Here is a 27,745-nt window from a genome sequence, read left to right as displayed (position 1 = left end):
TTTTAATCTTCTTTATTTCTTCATCTGGAACAGTGGCGGATCCAGGGGTGGGGGCCCGGGGGCCCCGGGCCCCCCCCCCCCCCCCTTGAGAAAAAAAAATCATGTAAAATCACGTGATTTTTACCTTTTTTTTTGGGGGGGGGGTGCAAATTGAAATTTTTTTGAGGATAAAAAAAAAATGTGCTCACTACCCCCCCCCCCCTTGAGAAAAAAAAATCATGTAAAATCACGTGATTTTTACCTTTTTTGGGGGGGGGGGGTGCAAATTGAAATTTTTTAATCAAGGCTGCCAGTACTGACGCTGTACGCACGTACACACAGCTAGCTCCATGCTATCGTACGATATTGGCCACAACCGTGCGGCTGGCCTGGGGATCTTGCGATCGCACCAGCAGCAGCGCGCCCGCGCTCTCACTACTAGCTAGCTAGCTCGGCGTGCACGGTACAACTAGGTACAATTCCATTGTTTGCACATTAATTTTCATTCATACACTGCATGCAATCATGGCGAGCGCAAGTGGCGATCAGGCGACGAGGCTGTACCATCCAAACCCAGAACTGCAGAAAAATGCACACGTTAAGTCGATCGAAGATTACAAGAAACTCTACGATCAATCTATCAACGAACCTGAGGTATTCTGGAGTAAAATAGCGGAGCAATTTTACTTCAAAACCCCACCGACGGAGGGCAAGTTCTTGGAGTATAATTTCAATGTGAATGACGGGCCGGTGTTCGTGAAGTGGTTCCAGGGCGCTACAACTAATGTCTGCTACAATGTTCTTGATCGTCATGTGGAGAATGGTCTTGGTGATCGCATTGCTTTCTATTGGTAAGATGGAGAAGATATAAAGAGAACAGGAGTTAAAATCTTAGTTTTAACTCAGAAGACAAATATCGTCATGATCATGATCGTGTTTGAAGAATGTATGTGATTTTTTGGAACAAAATGCCAATGGTTTATTATGAATATTGTCATTCATCGAAACATGCATGCAGTAGGAGCTGAAGTTGTTCTATTGTAATGAAATGCTAGCCATCATAAATGTTTATCCTTTATGAAATTGTCTGACATAAGTTTTAGAAGATTATGAAATAATGCATATCAATTTTCTTCAAATTGGTGGCTCAGGACACATGCAATGTCTGAGTATACTACTGTGTACCTACAGGTTAGTAGTGTAGGTAGTGAAAAGCAGAGGGGGAAAAAGAGCAGAGAGGAAGTAGAAGAATTTGCCTTATACTCCCCAGGGAGTGGAAAATGTGCATACATTGTGTTGCGGGTAAGTCTGAATCCGATGACTGGGGTAATGATATGTGCTGCGCCTAGAAACAAAGCCAAAGTTTATAAGGTGCACAATAATGTGAGTTATTATTATTATACTACACTGTACTACGGTTAAAAATTCCCAGAAAATGGGAAAATGGCTTAATGGAATAAATTTGAATCAATCATTCAGTATTACTGTATTATGAAAAACATAAAAAATGAAAATATCAAAAGGTTTTATATTTATAGACAAAGACAGTCTGGTGGAATAAGCATTTTGACCTTCCCTGACTCCTCCCGCAAGCGCACTAGTAATGTTATTTTCTCTAGTGACGATGAATTACAGGCTACTTAATGATGATGACAACAATGAAAAAGGAAAAGAGAGGGAGGATGGGGAAAAGTATTTTTTTTAAGACAACAGGTTTTAGACGCGTGAAGAAGAATTTTGAACTTGATATCAGTTTGACTTGAAACTTGAATCGACTAATGTGTACCCAGGTACCAGGATATGGAAATGTAAATGTTACCAGGATGTTTTAAAACTTTAACACCGGAAAGTCGTGGTATCTTCTGCTGGTTGTAGCTTTATTACAGTGTACATGTATGTGCAGTGCTTTTGTGTGAAAATACCGATTTCTATTTGGGGGAAGTCTGGCCTAAAGAGTGAATAGTTTTGAACACATTAATATAACCATGAATGTCTTCACAGGTACGGCAGAAGAAAGATGTGTCTTGAAAATAAACACACAAAAACATACAGTTACAATGTTTTACACTGTAATTACAGCATGCCTGATTCAAGGTGGAAGCAAGATGTCAACGTGACTCACAATTGGAAAAGCCCTCAAAAACTTATTTTTAAATTAATCTGTAGCAAAGTACAATTTCAGATCAAAAGATAATTTTTACCTCTGACATTTTTACCCCTGACATTTTTAAACCTCTGACATTTTACCTCTAACACATTAATTTAGCACCAAACTGTATTTGTCTACCTGCAAAGAATTTTTTTCTTCAATTTTCATCCTTTTTGTATGTGGCCTTGACCCCTTAGCTTATTAACATCTTACACTCTTAAGATGACCAGACTAGATCACCTATGGCTTCCTATTACTACATCATTAGTCACCAATGGTAATCCAGGGCAAAATGAAAACGATCTCAAGTTCTCAACAAGTACAAGCACAAGCTCTGTACCGTAATGCAAAATATTTTTGATTTTATGGCAAAGTCTATGAAAAACAATCCAGCTGTACTGTCTGTAGCGCTGCTATTTCATTTTTTATTTTTTGTTTCTAGTTTTTAAAGAGGTTAAAAATGATCTGACAACTCAAAGGTCTAAATTTACTGTATTACATTAATATGAACATTGCACCTGTACCTGTACATTTGTAAAATTTACAACTTATTTATTGCTGAAATGTCTTAACAGCTTTGTAATTCTGTCTCGTTTCATTTTTAAAAGGTAAAGGCCAGTATTGGAAACGCCCCAATTTCAAAAAATGAAATGGAAGCTTTTCTTACCAATCATGTGAAAGAATATGTTTTGAATAATACATGATGATAACAATTTTGCCGGGGAAACCGCCTACTAATTGATATATTTGGTAAATTAGTTTATCTATTGGTGTGTGAGAGAAAAAAACGCATGTGTCGCGCACATGCGCGTAGTCCCATATACATCTTTCTGTGTACAGTGCTTGTAACTTTATGAAGACTGGGCCAAATTTCTTATCATTTTGATGATTCCAGAACCTTGAAGTACATCTATGCTAGATGATCAACCTTTTCTGATTGATTTCACAACGTTTTTTTCACAATGCAATCACATGACCATAACTGGTCTTTATCTTTAAGCGTACATACATGTACAGTGTACATACTGTATACAGTATACTGATATATTTGACTACTACCCATGACTGATGAAGTGATCTAATTGCATGGCACTAGACAGGTCTATAAGCTGGAAAATCAATTTTGTATGCAAATCTCTCCTGCAGTAAAGAGGTTATACACGTATGTACAGTTCATGTATAGTTGTGTGATGTATGGGTTACACACCACACAGGCAGCTGTGTATACATCAGGACTAAAAAAAAAGATGTATTGCTCTTTGCGTTTTTACCGTTTTTTAGAAGATTTTTTTTTTATTAAAGCATTCAACACTAAGAAATATTCATCGGCTTAATAAACCTGCCACATGAATTTTAAAAACAATCTTTAGTTAAAAATCAAATTAACAATTGTCAGTCTAGTTGTCTATGGTTTCGAAAATACATAGTCTACCATGTGAATTTATCTCAAGTTCAAACTAATGAACTCAATTCAGGTGTAATGCTCGTAAATCATGTTTTGTACATGCTGACTGCACGTGTTACAATGAATTGATCATGATAAGATTTTTTTTTTATATGATCAGACTATTTGTATGGTGATAATGAATGTGGCATGATATTGATTCATGTTTTTGGTTGATCGGTTCTCTCTTTGAGGACTAAAACGGAACATAGACACAAATATTGACCAAGATATATTTATATAGTAGACTAACATTAACAAAAACATTAACAATTGTTATTTACACAAAGAGCAAATAGTGCTTCAATGTTATATTTAGGCCCAAGGTGCTGAAAGTGAACTTGAAAGATTAAACTTATAATTACATGTGAATGTACAGTAATACAGAGTGCATGAACAATTAATTAAGACTAGAATAAAACATGCACATGTACATTGAAACAAATAAGTTGACATGTGTAGAAATATACACTTTAAGGAAATATACATGTACATGAATGACATACATACAGAATATGAAATGTGGAAATATTGAATTAATCAAAAGCAGTTTTGAACAGGTGACTACTGATTTGTGTTTGAATATATTTTCTTGAATATACGCCAGTTGCAGACTGCATTTATATGTTATATGTAAAGAGTAAAGACTCGTTTTTGTTTTACTTCATTGCATGTGTTAAATGTAGCCCATGATATCTGGGCCCTGTCTCGAAAAGACTTACGATTGATTCAAATCGATCGCAAGTCCTCCAATTGATCGCAAGTTTGCAGTCTGATCTCTTTTTACACCTGTAGTTGCGATCGATATCAATGGCAAATAAGTTGCGATCAATATCAATTGCAAATAAGTTCTGATTAATATCAACTCTTTATAAGAAGTCTTGTTTTTCATATTTTTTTATTTCCAGGGAAGGCAATGATCCAGATGACAGTTCAAAGGTCACCTACGGTCAGCTTCTCAAAGGGGTCTGCAAGTTTGCTAACGTCCTGAAGCAACATGGTTAGTCGACATCCAGGACCCTGTCATAAATATAGAAATTAATTCGACTATTCTAGAAATAATATCCATTTTTGCTTCAGTTACAGTAGTTGTATCTTGCAATGAATTTTAAGTTTTAATTGATTGTCAAAATATGATTAATTGAAGGAGAGATTATTAGTATTTTTTGTTGAATATATTTGGTTTTGATTCTGATTTGATTAATTTATTTATTCATTGACTTATTATTATTATTTCATTTATTTATTTATTGGGGGGGGGGATACAATTAATTGTATATATCTCTTTATCTTAAAGCCCCACTACTTGTAGCTACTTATGACATTGGTCCCCCATGATCCTCTTTTCCTTATGTTAATTGAGAGCTGAGTTGATCAGATTGCCACCTGCCAATGACCACCCTGGGTGGTCTAATCCCTCCTAGCCAAACTAGTACAGACGGCCTTTAAAGGGTATGGATAATGAGAAATGACACTTGGTACTAAGTGACAACTGACTCTCAGCAAATAATTGACCTGATATACATGTACATGTAAAGCCAGGAGAAAATGTCCAACAATGCGTAGAGAAATTATGGCTCTGCCCAGACTCTTTAACACAAAATTTAATTCTCATTTTCATACTTTTACACCGGCAAATATGTTTCTTGTATGAACTTCCAAGGTATCATTTAAAATTGTATATATAAAATGTAGCTTTGCCTATAAAGTGTACTTTTAACATTGTTCTTTTTCCATGACAGGTGTAAAGAAAGGAGACCGTGTAGCCATTTACATGCCCATGATCCCTGAGCTGGTAATAGCCATGTTGGCTTGTGCTCGTATTGGAGCTATGCATTCCATTGTGGTGAGTCAGTGAATTTTAAAATTTTTATTTCATTTCCAGGAACATAAAGGAGTATAACAATAACAAAGAACACAAGAAAACAAATTACAATAATAACAGGAAAAAAAGCCATCAACTAATGCTTGAGGATTACCTAAAGAAATTGAGTTTCTGTAGGAGCCTCTCATTAGTTGATGGTATAATACTTGACTATAAACAATATACATAAATGACATAATAATTAGATACGAAATAAATGCAAAAGATAGATAACGAGATCATAAATATAAAATAACCATGTGTTGTTTAGGTCATAAGAAGAAGGGGAAAAAATCACTCTGGGTGTCAATCTTGTTCAAAAGGCATTATCAATTAGTGACATAGCATAGAATAACTCATGGAGAGCCTGTGAAGTGAATACTATGGTTCAGAACTTTATAGAATAAATCTTGAAAGTATGAATAACATTTTGCATTTTGCTATTGTTTCTTTGAATGATTTCAAGCTCTTTCTCATAGCATTTGAAACAATAAACTATAATTATTTTTTTTCATGAGACTTCTGTACAGTAGTCATACATTTTGTATTCTTTTTCACAGTTTGGAGGGTTTTCATCGGACTCTCTTTCTGGCCGAATGTTGGATGCCAAATCCTCTATTCTTATCACAGCAGGTAAGACGAGTGAACTATTGTACAACATTGTACAGACTCATTCACACATGATGCTGTAACTGCCTCAAAAGCCACTGCAGAAAGTAAAATGACATACATACACACGCAGTACTCTTCACATTTCTGTATATTTTAAAGATAAAGACCAGTTATGGTCATGCGATTGCATTGTGAAAGAAACATTGTGGAATCGATCAGAAAAGGTTGATCATCTAGCATATAAGTATTGGTGTGTACTGCAAGGTTCTGGAATCATCAAAATGATAAGAAATTTGGCCCAGTCTTGGTAAAGTTACAAGCACTGTACACAGAAAGATGTATATGGGACTACGCGACACGTGCGCAACACGTGCATTATATCTATCAGGTCCAAATAGATATATTTTACCAAATATATCAATTAGTAGGTGGTTTCTCGGCAAAATTTGTATAATTCTGTATTAGTCAAAACAAATTCTTTCACATGATTGGTAATAGAAGCTTCCATTTCATTTCATGAGAGGTGGGCGTTTCCAAAACTGGTGTTTACTTTTAACTAGCAGATAAGTACCGGTACCTAAACTCCTCAAAAAAAGGTCTGCAATTAAAGTTTGAGCATCAATATCTCTCTTGTTGCTATATTATCATATTTGACATTGGTATCATTGAAAAGCCTGTTTGTTCCCCTTTACAATGATGCCCCATTTATAATGTTTATGTAATCATGGAATGTGCAGTGCACCTGAATATGGGGCCAAGTCAAAAGTAAAATGTTGCAAAATGCATTGTTATTGTCAACAGGGAATCATTTTAAAACGCAATCTGTTGTGTCTAGACATTGTACAACCATTCTGTCATGTGATGTATGCTAATTATTAAGTCAAGTCCCTGCCCAAGTCTGATCGATTATTCATGCTCTTACATGTATGTTCAGATGCCATTACTAATATGTTTTCCCATAGCTCGATAGTGCCACTACCACATGTTCACATTCTTTGATACCCTGTTGACACTATGAACATGACGGACAAAGAAAGCGGACAAAATATACAGTTCTTCATTCTACCATCAACAATTGCTATGGTAGACAAAGGACCATCTCTTCACTGCTATTATGTAAAAATCTGTAGAACAGGTGTCACATGCATATTCACCTGTTCTACACATTTTTACATAATGGCAGTGAAGGGATGTTCCTTTGTCTGACATAGCAATTGTTTAGGGTAGAATGAGGAACTGTATATTTTGTCCGCTTTCTTTGTCTGTCATGTTCATAGTGTGATTTGGTTGATTTCATGTATGCATAAATTGTGCATTGAATCCCAGCAGCCACACCCTTATTCTCTGTGTTTCTATTTTGAGTTGTGTTTCATTTAGAACCTACAAAATAAACAATCCATATCCAGACAAATGAAGAATTCACAATTCATGGTGGTGTTGTTGTTGGTGTAGCTTTTTTGTTGTTATTACTTATTATTATCATTATTATTGAATCCCGGTACTAGATGGTGTATAAAGAGGAACTAAATTGGTCAATCTCAAGCAGATCTCAGATTTTGAATCATTTAACGCAATCCATCTCCATACAAATTAAGAATTCTCAATTGATGGTGGTTTTGTTGTTGGCGCTGCTTTTGTTTTTGTTATTACTTATTATTATCATTATTATTGAATCCCTGTACTAGATGGTGTATACAGAGGAACTAAATTGGTCAATCTCAAGCAGATTTCAGATGAAGCCGTCACCCTCTGCAAGAAGCAGTAAGTGTGCACTTAATTTTTTGTTTAATTATAATAATAATAATAATAATATTTATAGGCATTTCTATAGCGCCATCTGTCTAGAAATTCTATTCCGAGGCGCATTGATTATTACCCGGCTTTAGCCCAGCTGCCATTATAGTGCTCCAGCATTTCAAGGAATTAATTCCTGCCAGGTACCCATTCACCTCACCTGGGTCGAGTGTGGCAAATGAAGATTAATGCCTTGCCAAAGGACATTAGTACCGTATCGGGGATCGAACCACCACCTTTGAATTTCAAGTCGAGTGCTTAAACCACTAGACTTACCCCACAAACATTATATTTGAAATGTAAAACAGGAAGTAGAGAGTACAGTATCAAAACATTATTTGTTCAATTTACTCTTTAGCGCACCGCACACTACACACCACTCCTGCGATCCGATTTTAGAAGAAATTGCAATTATATGAGATATGGAAATTTAAACCGATATAATCTTCTTGATTCAAGTTCTGAATAATGATAAGACTACTAACATCTAACTCTCCTACTCAGAATAAAAGCCCGTCAGCTTCAAAGCGTAGACATTCATATAATTGGTTTGACGTCGCTATGATTCTGAACCGATTTAGCTTTTCCTCCTCCAAGAAAGTTTGAAATCCCTGGAAAGTTAGAGGTGTTGTGATCTAGTGGATAAGTCGCCCAACTGCACCATTTTCTCTCATCTGAACAGTTTTACCAAGTCCCTTTAAAGTGGGTAGAGATTGCTCCATATCAAAATCGAAAAACATATTGGAACCATTCTTCATCAAGTTAACAAATGTGTTATTAATGTTAATGAAATGTTATTAATTTTGTATTACATTACCAATCTCTAACAAGAAAAAAGATATGCCTTTCTCCGACAACAAAAAATCATTCCCCAACCATAATGTTTTACAGAGACATTAAAAAGAGCCCTTTTTGAGTGGTCACACATGTAAGGACCTAATTTTGACCTCTGAAAGAAAATGATGTACTCTCATTCAAAATACTTACCCTCTGTCTGTTGGGAGTAAGATTATTTAGCTAGGAATCCAAATTGAGAAACTTGTGCTACAAGATAAGTTTTGATGAATTAAGTTTAAATCAACTATTGTTTTAGGATTATAGTCAACACTTGTGACTAAAAGTTATCATTGTTGCTCTCTCTCTCTCTTTCCAGGGACTTCACTGTAGAGAAAGTGTTTGTCGTACGTCATCTTGGATCAGCTGAGGCTTCAAGCAATGGTGATCGATCATCACCAGTAGCCAAACGTCCATGCTACTCGCTCACGGTTAGTATACTACACATCAGTGAGGGCATTAGTAAGAATTACCCACACAAGGTACCTTTGGGACAGTCTAACACGCCCGAGGCGATAGCCAAGGGTGTTTGGACTGTTCTGAAGGTACCGAGTGTGGGTAAGTTTTCTAATACCTGAACAAAATGATGTGTATTATTTGTTTTATAAGATTATGTTTTATTTGTTTTATAAGATTATGTTTTATTGTTTTATAAAATGATGTTTTATAACATTATTTTACTAATGATCGGTCATTAGAATAGGATAATGACCAGTTATTATCTAAATTACATGTTAGGCGAAATAAATGCCTGGTCACGTGTACGCTTTCAACCAATCATTTGATTAGGATCCACATATTCATCTTATAATTTCTTTTAACTAATCTTAAAGACCGTGGTTACTACTGGGCCAGAAGTGATTAGACCACACAGCGAGGTCAATGACAGGTGGCTATCTCATTAACTCAGCTCTCAACTGACATAAGAAAAAGAGGGGGACCAACAGGCACCGATTTGGGAAGTTTTCTATATAGAGGGAGCAATTAGCTACAAGTAGGACAGTGGGGTTTTAAGTTCTGTAGTTGCATTGCATTTCAAAAGATCCTGGGTTGAATCGTTTTTTAATTATTTGTTCATGCCGTACACTGTAGATGTGTTGTTTGAACAAGAAATATAAAATTGAAGTAACAAGTCTTGCTGGAAATCACAATCGTTGAAGACTAGAACCTTGGTTTCCCAGTCTAGATTTCTCATTACTGTACTCACAGTTTGTTTGTTAATAGAGTTTCTGATAAACCTGCTGGAATTTTTCGATGACTTTATATTGTTTTTGTTCTTTGTAATTCATTCATAGATGTTACCATCGTGTAGATCATTATTAATTCAGATTCAGATTCAGATTCAGATTCAGATTCAGATTTGATTGTCCACATTAAAAAACACAGAAATTTGGCCTCCACTGGCAGGAGATAACAATGAATAACATATAAGAATACATAAATGTGCACAAAACAAATATATCAACTAGGTCTAGATTAACAAACAGTTGAATACATAAAGAGTAATAATACATGTATCTGTGGTTTTACATCAATGACCTTTGACCTACATGTGGAATCCCTGTTTCTATGTTTCATGTGGCAGACTGATTTCCATGAAGGTCGTGATGTATGGTGGCATGATGTAATGGAAGGAGCAAGTGACAAGTGTGAACCAGTCTGGTTGGATGCTGAGGATCCTTTATTCATGCTGTACACAAGGTGAGTTCACACTTATCTGGATTGCCTCTTTGTAGGATCATATCAACCGTACATGTCGTCTAAGGTAGGGGTGGGGGGGGGGGGGGGGAGGAGAGAATTTGGAGGGTGACCAGGGGGAAGATGTCCTAGATTTGGGGAAGGGGAAGGGGATAGTTGTCTCAAATTGAAATTATTATTATTATTTAGTATTTGGCGTCACCTGAGCCTGGGAGGCGAAAAGCGAACTGAATCACTGTAACTCTCAGGTCCCTCCTCCCGGTTTAACTGATTGGAGGTGTGCAGGTGGACCACCACACCGGGGTTTCCCCCTACTCTTATACAAAATAATGCCATGGGTTCTTAACATGCAAAGGCTGTGACTCTCTTCTACATGGGGCCTCTATTTAACATCCTATGCGAGGGACGTGTTTTCCACTTAACATATGTGTTGATTGTTGATTTTATCCTCTATGATTGTAAATGCTTCGTATAATGTACTTTTACTTTCGTTTTGCTAATTTGATTGTACAGTGCCATGAGCGCTAGTGCCTGGCGGATACCGGCGCTGTATAAATAGCCATTATTAGTACAGTTAAACCTGTCTGTAGTGACCGCCCAAGGGAAACACAAAAAGTGGTCTTTGTAGACAGGTTCCTGCAGCGCATGTTTCAATGAGAAACCATTTTCAAGGGAAATATAAAATGTGGTCTTTGTAGACAGGTGGTCACTAAAGTAGGTTTGACTGTATTATTATAAGACAGCTAGGCCTGATAATTACCTGATTTAAATTGATTTTCTTTTCTAGATTTTTCTTCTTCTTCTTCTTCCTGATTTTATCCCTTTTCCCCCGAATTTTCCCTTATTTTCTCTATTCTTCCCTATTTTTTCCCAATTCTTCCCTATTTTTTCCCTAATTTTCTTACTCAAAAGGGAAAGGAATGTTGTTAGATGCCATTCCCCCCCCCCCTAAAAAATGCTCTCTTTTTTTTTTTATCAAGGGGGGCGGGGTTGAGGGGAAAAAATGCTCACTATCACCCCCTGATAAGGAGAACCTAGGAAATAATTGATCATTTTGTATTGCTTTTAGCGGTTCAACCGGTACACCTAAAGGAGTCGTCCACTCTCAGATGGGCTATCTACTCTATGCTGCTACAACATTCAAGTATTCATTTGATCATCATAAAGACGATATCTACTGGTGTACAGCTGATATAGGCTGGATTACTGGACATACCTATGTATGCTATGGTCCTATGGCCAACGGAGCTACCAGTGTTATGGTAGGATATCAACATTCTCTTTAAATCCCCACTGCAGGACTTATAGCTACTTGCGCCCTCTATATAGAAAACAATGCCTAATCAGTGACCATTGGTCCCCCATGGTCCCCCATGGTCTCCTTTTTCTTATGTTAAGTGAGAGCTGATTTGATTTTTTTTATTATTGTTAATCATTTGAATTTACAGTCAATGTTGTAATGTCCCATAAGATTTACAAAGAATCACCCTTTGAATGTATTTATCAATGTATTTCAGGCAGACCTTTTGATTTACTTCATTTCAGTTCAGGTGCAACAGGCCTGATAATTACGCGATTTAAATTGGTTTTCTGATTTATTTTTTTCCTGATTTTTTTTCTTCTTTCTTCTTCCTGATTTTATCCTGATTTCCAGATTTCTCCCTTATTTCTCTATTTTTCCCTCTTTTTCCCCAATTTTCTTACTCAAAAGGGGGGGGGGATGTTGTTAGATGCCATTTATCTCCCCAAATTCTCTTCTTTTTTTTTTTTACTCGAGGGATAAAGAAACAACTTATTGATTTCTTTCATATTTCATTTCAATTTTTGTTTAACTGACTGCTCTATGAATTAGATGGCATATTGGCTATACAAGGATAGGGTAGTCCACTTTGGCTTTATAGTTTAAAAAATAAATTCAGAGTTTCATTCATATTCTTTTTGAAAAGTCAAAAGTGTGAAGACAGACAAACAAATAAAGGAATCAAAGGATAAGAGTGTTATCAAGTTCTAAGTTTTGATCAAGAAAAGAGTGATTGGCAACTCTGTGATTAGTTCAATACACCTCTCATTTGTTTTATATTAAAAATTACTTTTTTTTTTACTACAGTACTATCATTATTATCATTATGATTGTATCCCAAATGCTTGTTTTATCTTGTTTTAATATCGTAGTTTGAAGGAGCACCGCTGTACCCTGATGAGTCGAGATGTTGGCAGATTGTAGATAAATACAACGTCTCGATCCTGTACACAGCACCAACACTCATACGAACACTCATGAAATACGGTGAAGCACCTGTTAAGAAGTAAGTAAGGCTAAGTGTCAGACAGGAAATAGTAGATAAATACAACGTCACAATCTTGTACATAGCACCGACACTCATACGAACGCTCATGAAATACGGTGAAGCACCTGTTAAGAAGTAAGTAAAGCAAGGTGTCAGACAGGAAATATTGCAGATTGTAGATAAATACAGCACCTTTGGAAAAAATACATATATCATGATAATAATTACTATTCAAAATTGTATACAAAACAGTATTACATTTGAAAGAGAGAAAAATCAATACAAAAAGTAAAAAGTAGAATAATTGGAAAAGAAATTTTATCTTTATTCTGTGAAATCTTTCTTCCTAGTTGAAAATATCTATTGTACTTTTAGGGAAATTGTGTATGAATGGATGGATTTATGTTATCTTTAGAAATACCTGTAATAATAATAATAATAATAACAACATTTATAAAGCGCAACATATCCATCTCTAGAGATGGTCGAGGCGCATACAACTAATTTAAATTAATATTCATCATACTTAAGATTAAAGAAATATTAAGTGTTAACTTGCATTAGATCACACAACTTCATGGTGCCAAGGTACATTCAATGTTGCAAAGTGTGATTGTTTGTTTTGCATGTATTGTACAAAAAGAACATTGAAATTTAACAATATGCATTGAGCATCAGGTGAGTTTTAAGCCCAGTTTTGAAAGTAGAAAGAGTAATTCTTGAAGTGTCAATATGTATTCAAAATCATAATGAATGTACCTCAGAAAATATATGACAGGGCTTGACACTAATGTGTGTCCGGGACATGGGTGCCCAAAATCCTAGTCTGGACCCTAACATTTTTGATAAAATATACTCTTACATACAGTTTGGAGCCCTTGATGTTATGATAATAATACTTGTTCATTCTTATATAGCACTTTTCAGGACCACAGGCTCTCTCAAAGCGCTTTACAGATATAAATTATTACCCCAGTCATAGGATTCAGGCTTAACCGCATACAATGTATGTAAATTCTCCACTCCCTGGGGAGCATTCCATCCAGGCATCATTTTTACAAGCAGACACTTGCTCATCTAACCACATTAACTTCCGCATCCTACTGGGTACCCATTTAACACCTGGGTGGAGAGTGGCAAATGTAGATCAATGTCTTGCCAAAGGACATTAGTGCCGTGGCGGGACTTGAACCACGGACGTTGTGATCCACAGTCCGGTGACATATCCAGTCGACCACGACACCTCTTGATTGTCTGTTTGTCCATCCGTCCTACAGGTACAGCCGTAAATCACTTCGGGTCCTTGCCACCGTAGGTGAACCCATCAACCCAGAGGCCTGGCTCTTCTATTACAACGTCATAGGAGATGCAAGATGCTCTATCTCAGATACATTCTGGCAGACGGAAACAGTGAGTAGGGAGAACGGGTGGTGTGGTGGAGTTGCTGGAGGTGATGATGGTGGGGGTGGTGGTGGTGATGGGGATGATGGTGATGGTAGTGATGGTAGTGGTGGGGGTGAAGGTGATGATGATGATGATGAAGATGATTATAATGTTGATAGTAATGGTGATGAAGGTGATGGTGATGATGATGATGGTGGTGATGATGATGGTGATGGTGGGGATGGTGATGGTGGGGATGGTGATGAAGGTGATGGGGATGATGATGGTGATGGTGATGATGATGATGATGATGGTTGTGGTGATGATGATGATGATGATGATGATGATGTTGATGTTGATGATTATGATGTTGATAGTGGTTGGGATGGTGATGAAGGTGATGGGGATGATGATGGTGATGGTGATGATGATGGTGATGATGATGATGGTGATGATGATGATGGTGGTGATAGTGATGATGATGGTGATGGTGGTGGTGGTGAAGGTGATGGTGATTATGGTGATGATTATGATGATGGTGGTGGTGATGATTATGATGATGGTGGTGGTGATGATGATGTTGGTGATGATGATTGTGGTGGTGGTGATGGTGATGGTAATGATGATGATGATTATAATGTTGATAGTGATGGTGATGAAGGTGATGGTGATGATTATGATGATGGTAGGGGTGATGGTGATGGTGGTGGTGATAATGGTGATAATGGTGCCGACGGCAATGGTGGTGTTGTGGGTAGTGTTGTTGGGGGTGGTGCTGGTTGTGGTGGTGGCAATGGTGGTGTTTTGGGTACTGGTTGTGTTGGTGGCAATGGTGGTGTTGTTGGCAGTGTTGGAGATGGTGGTGGAAGTGATTGTGATAGAAGTGGCAGGGGCAGTGATGATGGTTGAAGATGTGAATATGATAGTGGTAATGGTGACAAATATAATGACAGAAAGGAGGACTGGAAGAATAACAAGATGAAGAGGATGATTTTGGTGGTTTTAGTGATGCTGTCATTGATGAGAAGGAGGATGACAATGCCCATGAAAATATGGAACCCCTCTTATGACATTGATTCTTTCTTAGCAGTCAGGTAAAATAACCACCTCTACCACATGATCTTGAGAAAATTTAATGTTTTGTACATTCACATTCTTCTTGCTCATATGTATACTAATGATTTGGCTTGCTTTTATTTCTGTTTTTAGGGAGGTCACACATTGACCCCTCTCCCCGGTGCAACTCCTATGAAACCTGGCTCAGCAGTAAGTGTCTTTCATCTCTTACCCCCCCCCCTCCCCTTTTTTTTGTGGGATAGGGTGGACTCAAGGCTTACGTGCTGTACTATCAATTATTGTCAAGAAGAAGGGAATAATAATCTTTGGAATTGTGATTGTGGAAGCTGCCAGTATGGCTGTTGGGCTGCAAATATAAGCTCTAAGATTCAAGCGGGCAGCAACATTGAGTGGGGAGGGATATAAAGGACACACATGTAAACATATTGTAGTAGACGAGGCTTGGATAACGATGAAGCTGAACTGCCTTTTAACAATAAGTGAGTTTTAAAGGTATTTTAAAAGAATTTTAGCTTGCACCCAGTAAATGAAGATTGCGTGCTCAATCTTGTAATTAAAAACAAGTCAGAAAGATTCTTGGAACCAGCAGGATTTGAACCTGCCATGTACTGCTTCACTGGTCCATGGCACAGTCACGGTGAACTGGACACAAATACCTCAGCTCTCTTAATTCTGACTTATTTATATTCATCAGTCCACAATTAGGACAATAGGTTAGCTTTGAATGTTAGGCTTCCTGGGAATAATTTCAATTTGTGAAGAAATTTAGACTTGCACCCAGTATTGAAATCAAGATTGCTTGCTTGAGCTTGTAATTAAGAACAGTTAAGAACATAATTAAGTCATTCTACGTTTACATCCGCGACCAGTGACTTAAGCCCACACACACCAGCTATTCCCCACCCCTGACAACAGATAGTCAACCTGTTTGAAACGTCGAGCCCCTCTTACTACCAATCCTCTCCAACCGCCGCTATAGTTCTCGTTATAACTATAAGCTCAAGAAAGATTACCAACAGTCCTTTTCAGGACTACACACACACTAAAAAAAAAAATTACAGACAGTCCATTTCAGGACTCCCCAATCCTCCCCCCTCTCTCACAGGGTGCAACCGTGAGCCTACTGTATACAAGTCATTCTACTGTATATATATACAGTCAAACCTGCTTTAGTGACCACCTGTCTACAAAGACCACCTGTCTACAACACGCACATTTTTTGTTTCCCTTGAAAATGGTTTCTCATTGAAACATGTACTAAAGGAACCTGTCTACAAAGACCACTTTTTGTGTTTCCCTTGGGCGGTCGCTGTAGACCGGTTTGACTGTATATATATATATATATACATACATAATGTTTGTGCCAAACTGCTCAGAATAATTCTTTCTGTTTCCTCTATTACAGACATTCCCATTCTTCGGTATTGCACCTGCTGTGGTGAATGAGAAAGGAGAGGAACTAGAAGGAGTATGCGAGGGTTATCTGGTAAGCAACATGGGGGGGGGGTGTTTCACAAAGATCCCAAGTTGGACTTATCTCTAAGTTGGACTTAAAAGTTATGGACAGCCATTAGCATCTTAGAAAATATTTTGTAAAAGTTATTTTAAAAAGCATTAGATGTTGATTCAAATCATTCATACTTTCTATTATCAAGGAGATGTTTTTGTTTTCATAAGAGCTTTGTATCTGGTTTATGAAAAGGTGCTATTAAAAATGTTTTTTTTATTTTCATTATTATTTTTATAGAAATTTTAGAATTTATAGTCTTTGGATTTTAGTGATAACTTGTCTATTTTGGAAAATTATAGCAAAGAGTATTAGTGCCATTTGTGTTAGTAAACATACAAACATGGTGTGACATGGCTTGTATTGTCAGTCACAAGTTTGTGAAAGACTCAGTAGTGGGTTTTTATGGGGAATTTGACACCATTTGGGTGTTTACCCAATAACAGGTGTTGTCAGTCACCAAGAGTGGACTTTACTTTTATGACGGACAGGTCTTGCATAATGCACTGTGCCCCAGCCTAACGCCGTATTAGGGATTCTCAACATAATATCAAATTTCCCTCACTCTCAGGATATTATGGTAAGTTGGAGTATTTTCTGGTGGGACCTTTGTACACACAGACACATTAATAGGAAATTCAGCCAAATCTGGTGTCAGCAAATTAAGATGCAATACACATGGTGCTGACTACTATGTGGCTTTAAACATGTAGGTGAATAAATGTTGCCTTGTGGTACTCCCCACACACTAGGTATTCAAGCAGCCCTGGCCTGGTGTAATGCGAACTGTGTATGGAGATCATGAGCGCTATGAGAGTACGTACTTCAGACAATTCCCAGGTTACTACAAGACCGGAGATGGTAAGAATGCCTCTCAAGTAGTTATTCATGTATAATAATGATAGTAATAGATTTCTGAAGCTGTGACATAATAAAAATCCATTTTTGGAATTTCTTCATTTTTTCTTCATTTTCAAATGGGAACTCAGTTTTATTATTGCTCTGGCTAATAACAATACGAGTCAGAGCACTATAACACTGAGTTCCTATAGGAAATCTATTCATTCAGATGGTCATATCTCAGCCAATATTTAACATATTCAATTGGTTTTCAACATTTGGACATTATTTTTGATGCTCTTTCGGAAAATGAAGAAAAATTTGAGAAATTCCCAAAATAGATTTTTGATGACGTCACACTTCACCACTCTGTATAGTAGTGTGTTCTTGTATAATGCTCATCTCTGTCAGACTTGGCGCTCCACAACTATAGAAAGAGTCTACTACTCGGGTGACAACATTTTATAAATGCAGTTATCAAAAATGAATGAAAAACTTGATAGAAATTGGGTTCATGAGGTCAGATGTTAAAGATCAGAGGGTCATGCATTAGTCATAGATGGAGGCATATTGGAGGCACAGTAACATTCATTTTCATTACAGTGACTCGGTAACATTGCCTCAGATTCTGAAACAAAATCCTGGATTTAGCTCATGCTGCAATCATAATTTATAAACCTTTAGGTCAGTCAGGAATCACATGACTTTTACAAGCCGATCGCCTGTCTGATTATCAAGATATTTATGATTGAAAATTAAAATTTTACTCTTTTTTTTTTCCTAAGGGTTTTTATAAAACTACAATCTATTGGGGAAAATGAGGATGGTAAAACCGGTCACTCAAAGATTTTCACTTTTTTGAGGAACTTCATGAACATTTTGAAGCTCAATTTTTTTAGGGCTTCAATATTACACCGTATCACAGACACTGATAACACCCAGTGTCGTGTATCTCAGATTTAACATTGTTAAATGATGCCTTTGAAAAAGAATCAATGTCATAAGAGGGGTTCCATATTTTCATGGGTATTGTCATCCTCCTTCTCATCATCATCATCATTGACAGCATCTCGGATTTAACATTGTTAATCGATGTCTTTTAGGAGCATTTCTTTGAAACGTATTCTCTTTCTGACCTTCAGGATGCAAGCGAGATGAGGATGGGTATTACTGGATCACCGGTCGTATCGATGACATGTTCAATGTATCAGGTCATCTCTTGAGCACCGCAGAGATTGAATCATCTCTTATTGAACATAGTAAGATAGCCGAAGCGGCCGCTGTAGCGTACCCACACCCGACCAAGGGGGAGGCTTGTTACGCCTTTGTAACTCTCATTGAAGTAAGTTATAGAAGTGATGATGATGATGATGATGATGATGATGATGATGGCTTGATGTTCAGAGTCATAGAAGGTTGATTACATGGAAAGAAGAAGAGGGGAAGACCTCGTAAAGGCTTTCTAGACGATGTAATCACAGAATGTGGAGCAACAGGATATGAAATGCTGAAACGGATGGCTCAAGACCGAGGTACCTGGAGAGACACTTGATGTAGAATTCTGATTGGGTCATTGAACCTGTCATAAACTGACAGATCACTGTTGATGATGATAGAAGTGGACTTCTTTTTCAGGATAATAAGCCAGTTCACGGTTGCAGTCTGAGCATGAGCAGATAAAGGTCATTGCAGAACAAATTGTGAAATACAGTGCGTCCCAGAAAAAATGAAACCGAGAGTTATTGATGTTTTATCATAACTTAGTCACATTTATAATTAATCAATGACACATATTTGGAAAGCTTAGATCCTCCTCTTTCATTTGATGCTACTCATATGACGCATATTTTACGCATGAGTGAGTAAAATCAATTTGAAGAGAGGAAACCAAAAAGTTGTTTGGCGGACGGTATCTGAATTTCAAAGAGAAAATCACATTTCTAGAAAGTTGAATTTCTGCCCTTTCATATTACACCTCAATCAGGAAAAATGAGCAAGGAATGACAAATTTCTGTTTGTTTAAAGTAGTGCTTGCATTTCCATAATTTAATCAAACAAATTTGTTTTTACTGGCTGCCTACCATAGCAACAAGCAGAATTGACAAAAGACTCAACTTTGTTTCGTTTACAATCAGCCATGCATCAAGTCTTTTGTCTACGGATAGGTAAGTTTGTTTACACTGATGGTGATGAATATATTTCAGTCAAGCCTCACATTCAAAGTTCAAAGAACTTTTGAACTGTTCAGTGTACATTAAATTTTGATCCATTATTTCCTTTCTTTCCTCTATTTATTACTCTTGACAGGGTGCAGAATTCAATGATAAGCTTATACTAGAACTCAAGAAACAAGGTGAGACCATTGTTACAGACATTTTTTCGATCAGATATGCTTATTTACGTCGGGGGACCAACCTTTAAAGGCATCGTTTACGAATGTTAAATCTGAGATACTTGGCCCTACGTGTTATCAGTGTCTGTGATATAGTGTAATATTGAAGCCCTAACAAAATTGCGCTTCAAAATGACCATAAAGTGTCTCAGAAGAAGGAGAAGATTTTTTTAATTATTTTGCCGACTCTGTCGGCAGCAAGCCAGGTCCGTGTTAAAAACCAACGTGGGAAGGCCTTTCATTTAACTGCGAGGTGCAGTTGAATGTGTTAGATCATTAATGTATATTACAAAACAGTAATGGACCTAGGATAGAACCTTGTTGTGCGGCGTGTGTAATAGAAGAAAAAATGGAGGAATTATTATTATAAACGACATATTGAGATCTATCAGAAAGATTACTTTCAAACCAAGAGGACAGACCAATTTGAGTGTTGTTCTAGTTTCCGAGGGGTGAGTCAACACACCGATTACTGAGCTGGAAGACATTGCCAGGCATAGCGCCACATGGAGGTTCATAAGTCGAAAACTTTAAAAAAAAAAATTCTTAAACCTGTGTATAAGACGCACCCCCGACTTTGAATTTTTTTTGGCGGCAAAAAAGTGCATCTTATACACAGAGATTTACGGTAAACCACTTTTTCTCCAAATGGCCAAATGGAGTAACGTCTTCGTGTCACTGACCCCGCAATATTATCTTTTCAATCATTTCCAATCTATGTTTTTTATAAATTTTAATTTACACAGTTCGTTCCAAGATAGGTCCTTTTGCCGCCCCCGAGGTGATCCACAATGCCCCTGGCCTTCCCAAGACACGCTCTGGTAAGATCATGAGACGAGTCCTTCGGAAGATCGCTGTCAACGACCACGACCTCGGAGACGTCTCGACCATGGCCGACTCCACAGTCGTCGACATCCTGTTCGAGAACCGTCCCAAAGAGCTCCGAGCCTAACTCCCTCGTACAACTCTCAAAGGCTGAAATTAGAGTCTTGATTTGTGAATGTTATCTGTCTGACTTCTTCACTCTGTATTTGTAATATTAATCAACCCAATCCTCATTATCTCCTAACATATTCTTCTGGATACAAGCTATACTCTCTCTCTCTCTCTCTCTCTCTCTCTCCCTCTCTATCTGTCGTGAGTAACATAGAAATGCATAAAATATATTTTTTGTACAGAGGAGAAAAAGAAGATTTTGATCCAAATGATACATTTTATCTCAACTTTTTTTAATGATCTCAAATTAAGTTTTGTGCACGAAGAATCAGATATCTTGCTGCACAAAGTTAAAAAATGAAAACACTGCCTTTGGATTTTAATAGTGAAAGGCACATGGATATTACAGTTATAGTAATAACCATAATATTTTAGTCAGCATATTTTTTTTTTTTTTTTTTTTGTTATAGATGTTTCTTTTTGAACCAAACTTCATTTTGTAATTCTTGTATGTCCCACCTCTATGTAATCCTGTTATGAATGGTTATAATTACATATTGACAGGTGTTTCTTTCTTTTGACTTGTAAGGAAGAAATGTACAGTTGACAACTGAATTATTCATACCCTTGCCACAATTTTGTAAATTTATAAGTATGAGAAAATATTGAGTTGTCCAGATTTCTTTTTCTTGAGAATCTGACATATTAAAGCTTACATCTAAAAGTATTCAATAAAGGCCCTAATTTAATCAGCCCAAGGTTTGTTCTTGAGTTGCAAAAAAAAAACCACAAAAAATATTAAAACATCTACAAGGGGTATGGATAATTCATTTGTTATTTAACTGCACATGTAACTGTAGAAGAACAATGAATGAATTGATATGATACTTGTTTTGTCATATGTAACATTTATCCAGCTGATTTAAATTTTTGCCAAAGGAATCGATATGGATCAAACAAAATTAATGAGTCTTTCAGAAGTGAAAATATCATTTGCGGGGAGCCAGGAGAGCTGAAACTTTTTGTGAGATGTTTAATCTCTTCAAGTCTTGAGAAGATGGCTTTCTCAGCTTCTCTTTTCATTTACTTTTGTAGAAAATTTGCTTAGGTTCAATGATCATAGTGCGTTAGCCCTAAACAAAAATGGGAAAATTTGTTGAGAGTTTCAGGAATTACTATTAAATAGTAGATGAGAACCATTAAGGTTTTATCTATGTGAACTTGTGGGATGAATTATTAAGACATTTATGATTAGACAGTTAAGTTAGATTTTTTGTTCATGGCATTGATATGTACATGTTGTATTGAAAATCTTTATTCATAGAACCATGTTAGATAATCCACACATCTATCGTTTATGAAAGTATATAATTCCTCACAGGTAGAAATAGTGGGTTTATACATATTTCTTTTGTCATGTCAAACATGCTTTATTCAGCAAAGATATTCCATTTTAAGTATGATAATCAAATAAAATGAATACATATTGCATATATATATATATATATACCCGGTACAGGAAAATGATTTTGGAAGGATTGAACAAAAGAAAAACTTGTAAGAAATACATGTACGAAAATCACACATGAGGAAATTGGTAGTCTGCTGCTGCAGTTTGTCTGCATCACATCTGAGCTAGCCTTAAAAGGTAAGGCACAGTACATGGGTGTTAAGTCATAGGATGACAAAATAGATCCTCTTTCAATTTTGGATGGATTTTTAGATGGAACTTTTAGTATGAACACAACCCTTAAAGAGTTTGCTTTGGAATAGGTCTACTTGTCTTTTAAAAAATCCCATTCAAATGTTTTGATTTATCCATCGCTCATAAATATCTTGTCTTTTGACTCAGGCAATGCATGATTTCAAGTTAGGTGTTTAGGACTGATGTTAGTGTTTAATAAACATTAACACCAGCTCTAAACACCGAAATGGAAATCAGCTGGTGTTAAGGCTTTGACCTCTGAACATCATCAACTTCTGGTAGCCAGTGTTATTGATTTTGCAAAATTGTTGTCTGCTGAACCGACCTTTGTGGCTGGTGTTAATATTTTATGTACAAATGCCCTATTCAATAACACTAACCCCTAGGGATTAAGCAAATGTTGATCTCCAGTTCAGTGTTAGTGTTAATCGTTAAACTATTGATATCGATATCAGGCTCTTAATTTCATCAGCAAATTTTTAGCTTTATTTAAGAGCTCTTGACTGCTCTAAACACTTGCACCCAACTTGAAATCACTCATTTTATTGTCAAAACCAGATTTGAATGCACATTCAAGCATGAGCAAAAGACTATACATTATCTTGTGCTTTGTTTGTTGCTGCATCTAAATATTCAGAAATTCTCAGGGGACAAATAGCGTCAAATTATGCCTTCAGAATCTTGATGGTGGACACCCGTTTTTGAATGTGCAGATGAATCAGGGGCCTGTTTCATAAAACTTGTTATCTATAACAAATGCTAAATTTCTATGACAAATGTGCTCTCAGCCAATCAGATGCCATGATTTCAGTAGCTTATAACAGTAGCTTGTAACTTGTTATTGATATCAAGTTTAGTGAAACAGGGTCCTGGATGGATTGATCTATGCACTCTGTGTCAATGATCGTCTGCACAGAACCAGAAGGGCATCATCTTTAGGCCTGTCATCATCAGCTCGAGATATCGCGCTATTTCAACTTACCCGATCGCAAATTATCCAGCTAATTTGCGTCTTCATCAGCCCTACGTTGATATTGCGGGATATTTGGTCAAGATAATCATCCCAAGATATCTTGGGCTAGTTTGCAATATATCCCGCCATTTGTCTGGTGCGTTTTCACCAGCCCGAAGACTCGCCATATGCGCGAACGCTGAGCAAAATATCTCGAGCTTATTTCTCGAGGTCGAGTTTCAAGTTTCGAATCTCGAGCCGATGAAGACGTGATTTGCAACGTCGGGATTATTTCCCAAAGCAGAAATAGCGGGCTATTCGGCAATCTCGAGCGGATGAAGACGGGCCTTCTGTGATAAACTCTGAGTAAGCATCCTTCTGGCTTCATACAGACAGTATGAATGTTACATGTTGTGATTTGAATTTGTAAATAATGGATTATTATGGAGTAACCTACCTGTCGTCAGTAAGTGTTCATATCTGTTGAAGAATTCAGGATATTTCTGTAATTGCAATAAAAGTCAATCCACTCATCAGATAATGACACATCATGCCCTTTTTTGTCTGTTTGTGTGTATGTGAGGGTGTGCGTGTATGTGTGTAGAATTGAGATCAAAGAATCATTGTAGAGGCAAGTTGGCTCAGTCAGAAAAGTGTCTGCCCTTCTAACCAAAGATCACAAGTTCGAATTCAACCCAGGGGAAGAGGGAGAATTAGAGACATAGTTGACAGATTGTGGAGGGGGAGAGAGAGAGAGAGAGAGGGGGAGAGAGATGGAGAGGGAGAGAGAAAGGAAGAGAGAATGTGTGTGTGTGTAAAATTGAGATCTAAGAATCATTGTAGAAGCGAGTTGGCTTGTAGAGGCAAGTTGGCTCTGTCAGAAAAGCGTCTGCCCTTTTAACCTAAAGATCACAAGTTCAAATTCAACCCAGGTGGATGACCGAAGCCTGCATTGTGTGTGAATGTGCCCCTCTCCCGTTTCATAGATGCAGACTAGACAACAGTGTGAAAACACTCCATCCCAGGGATAGGATGTTAAATGGAGGCATTGTGTATAGAGGAGAGTCACCACCTTTTCAAACTCGCTGCACTATTAGTATAAAAGTGGTAGTAGTTCACCTGCATATTGGCATATCCCAATCAGTTATATCGCAGGGCTGTCAACTTTGGGGAATTGTTTGGAGGGAGATTTTTTTCTTCAGACGAACCAGCGTACCGTAATGTATGCAAATTTTGTGCTCAAGGGGTGGGGGGGGGGGGGGGGGGGGGTAGTGAGCACTAAAAATATATACATATTTTTTCCTTTTCATTTTACACGTTTGGCGGGAGGTTTTTCATCAACCTGGAGAGTTTACCTCGTTTGCAGGAGAGCGGGAGGAAAGGCGTGCTGGCGGGAGTCTCCCGCTACGAGCTGGTGGGACGGCGGGAGAATGAGCGTGGTGGCAAGACTCCCTCCAAATGCAGGAGGATTGACGTACAACCCTGGTTAAAATGATTGATTTTGCTTTTTCCTTCCCAGGCAGAGTCGGCGCCAAATACTTTTGAGTTCTGATGGCATTTCTTTTCAAGGGCAATGGTCTGAAAGTGATTCTGAATTCATCATGAAAGAAACCACATTCTAACGTGGCATGGACAACTAGCATGCTTTTTACATAAGGGATAGCTTGATTGTAGTATTGACAATTGTATGGAAGTTCATATTTATATAATATTGACTGGCCTTGAGGGGTATATCAGATATATTGACCAAGCTCAGATCATATTGCCCCGAGTCGAAAGACGAGGGCAATATGGTCTTAGCGCGGTCAATATTTCTGATATCCCCCGAAAGTAAAGCCAGTCAATATTTTTATTGTTATCCAAATCAGACATCTAGAGCAAATACAGAAATCCACCATGACAATCTCAAGAACTGAACAAACTTTGTCAAACCAGCACTGTGCATCCAGTGCTTGACAAAATTTTCGATACACTGCAAACAGTGTGCATTTGGTGTGATTATTACGTCACAATAGAGTGCGCGCAAAGTGCGCAGGTTCTCGTAAGCATAATAGATGCGCAATGAAAATGACAAAATACGGCGCGGAGACCGTGGAAAATACCAAGGTATATTTTCACTCGTCTCTACACGCAAAGTCAATACGCGCAGGGAGACCAAGGAAAATACAAAGAATATACCCCTCCGTTCCCACTGCTAGTGAAAACTAGGGCAATACGGTTTTGTAAATGACCAGCTCAGATGTCTGATACGGGTAATAATGTCTCATATAGGCCTTCTTATCTAGGTTCACTTTCCTCTTCACATCTCAATGAAAATCCTCCATTTACTCCACATTGCTTTCACACTTAAACACAACCTTTACAGGCATATCAAAGGCAATTGTAAAATCACATTTCTACCATTCTTTTTTTTGGGGGGGGGGGGGGGGGGGGAGGTTCTCCCGATATTCTCTAAAGCCAGTTAAGGAACATCCATTTTCTTATAATTACATTATACTGCAAGTGACTTAGAACACTTTTTTTTATATCGGTGAATTAAAAAAGAAAAGAAATTCAATCTTTTATACCAATTAGCTTAATATAAGGCCGGGCTATTTGAGGTCTAAATACGGCTGATTGCCGCGAAAATTTGCACGCATGTCAAGTGAAGTGTATAATACTATTGTAAAAAAATTGTTTTTCCATCGCTCATAAATATCTTGTCTTTTGACTGCAGGCAATGAGTGATTTAAAGTTAAGTGTTTAACACTAACACCAGCTCTAAACACCGAAATAGAAATCAGCTGGTGTTAAGGAAAATCACGAAAATGAGCAATTTTCGGGCTGACATGCAAAGACAAAAGGTCACGTGAATTTGAAACTGTACATCCGATATTCAAAAAAATTGTTTTAAGAGATGCGCAAGACTAAAAAAAAAAAGTCGGCAAGCAGCGGGGCACCTTCCGTATGCGTTCCCAAACAATCAGAAAAATCACGGGGGGGGGGGGGGGGGGGCCATAATGCCCCCTCCCTGCCTTATTAGGTTTAAGTGAATTCTCTACAAACAGAAACAAAAAATAACACCAAGATTAGGCCAGACATTTTTTTATACATGTACAAACTTTATTGTCCATTTCTTCTTTTGAATGAACTCTGTATTAGTTTGTAATATTTTGCTATATACATTGTACAAACTTACATCCAGTGAATTCTCTTCCCGCTGTAGAACTTCATATAAACCCTCTTCATACACCAGTCACACCGACCGGACAGACACCAGACCGACACCAGACCGACACAAGGGGGTGTTTCACAAAGATCCTAAGTCGAACTTAACTCTAAGTTGGACCTAAACATTATGGAGAGCCATTTGTAGACTAAAAATAAAATATATTCAAAAGCAAAAAATTAAGACTTTTCATAAATTCCACATCAAGAACATGAAATCTCCATGATAATAGAAAATATGAAAGATTTGAATCAACATCCTATGCCTTATAGAGAAACTTTTGCAAAATATATTCAAAGATGCTAACGGCTGTGCATAATCCAACTGTCTTTGAGATAAGTTCAACTATAGAATAATCACCGAAATGAACATAAAATGTCTGAATGCAAAACGGCCCGAACCATAATCACTGATATTTGTGATGCAATATACAGATGTGAGTATTACATGTGTGATCTCATTCTTTTGGGACTTAAAAAAAAAGAAGCAATTTACTGCCTCATGTCTGTACGAGCCTTTACACATCTTTCCTCTCAAAGGCATATATCATATACCGGTACATGTATGCACAAAAATAATGTAGAAATATTTTTATCATACTCTCTAATGAAGGGTATGGCAATTGATATTAGAAGTAATTGCTCTCAAAGTCAACTGTAGATCATAATGTAAGATGTATTCGCAAGCTAATACTAGTCATGATTTCCATTGCAATCTGCCAAAAAAAATTTTTTTTCAATTGCTCTAATTCCATGTTCTTGATGGTTGGCGAGTTCTCTACATTTTTAAAATTGGTTTCTTTCTGATACCAGTTATACCGTAATACACACAGTTAATACAAAAACAGAAACCCTTTAAAAACTTTTGAAAAAATAAACATAGTGGCATAAGGAGTTTGCAATAAAAAAAAAACAGTTTTGGTGTTCACTCATGCATGTAGAAGTGAAATAGTTTGATACAAAGAACAAAACATGTTTACAAGTCAAAATGTCTCATTCCATACATTTACCATGAAAATAGTACAAAAGATCAGAAATCCTATATAAACATGACAAAATTGTGCCTGTTACGGTGACAAAAAAT

General features: G+C 37.2%; 1 protein-coding gene across 1 annotated transcript; it reads left to right on the top strand.

Annotated features, from left to right (window-relative positions):
* The first annotated feature begins 426 nt into the window (after positions 1-426).
* LOC115918532 (acetyl-coenzyme A synthetase, cytoplasmic-like) lies at positions 427-21,509 on the top strand. The gene is made up of 16 exons (XM_030981987.1): positions 427-830; positions 4,481-4,572; positions 5,315-5,418; positions 5,997-6,069; positions 7,734-7,809; positions 8,996-9,107; positions 10,262-10,377; positions 11,444-11,636; positions 12,547-12,680; positions 13,940-14,072; positions 15,255-15,311; positions 16,528-16,608; positions 17,382-17,490; positions 18,612-18,811; positions 19,777-19,822; positions 20,608-21,509. The coding sequence occupies exons 1-16, from the start codon at positions 505-507 to the stop codon at positions 20,811-20,813; spliced, it is 2,058 nt and encodes a 685-aa protein (XP_030837847.1). The 5' UTR covers positions 427-504; the 3' UTR covers positions 20,814-21,509.
* The last annotated feature ends 6,236 nt before the right edge of the window (positions 21,510-27,745 follow it).

Source organism: Strongylocentrotus purpuratus, unplaced genomic scaffold (genome assembly GCF_000002235.5).
Source record: "Strongylocentrotus purpuratus isolate Spur 01 unplaced genomic scaffold, Spur_5.0 spur5_contig_823, whole genome shotgun sequence".
NCBI lineage: Eukaryota > Metazoa > Echinodermata > Echinoidea > Camarodonta > Strongylocentrotidae > Strongylocentrotus > Strongylocentrotus purpuratus.
The sequence above is the reverse complement of the archived record's forward strand: the minus strand, read 5'-3'. Positions and strand labels throughout refer to the sequence as shown.

Bases quoted from the DNA above. Each gene is read 5' to 3' on its own strand.
- LOC115918532 (XM_030981987.1), top strand. From the start codon at position 505: ATGGCGAGCGCAAGTGGCGATCAGGCGACGAGGCTGTACCATCCAAAC. The intron at 18,812-19,776 runs GTAAGTTATAGA...TACTCTTGACAG, and splicing joins CCTTTGTAACTCTCATTGAA to GGTGCAGAATTCAATGATAA. The intron at 19,823-20,607 runs GTGAGACCATTG...TAATTTACACAG, and splicing joins ACTAGAACTCAAGAAACAAG to TTCGTTCCAAGATAGGTCCT.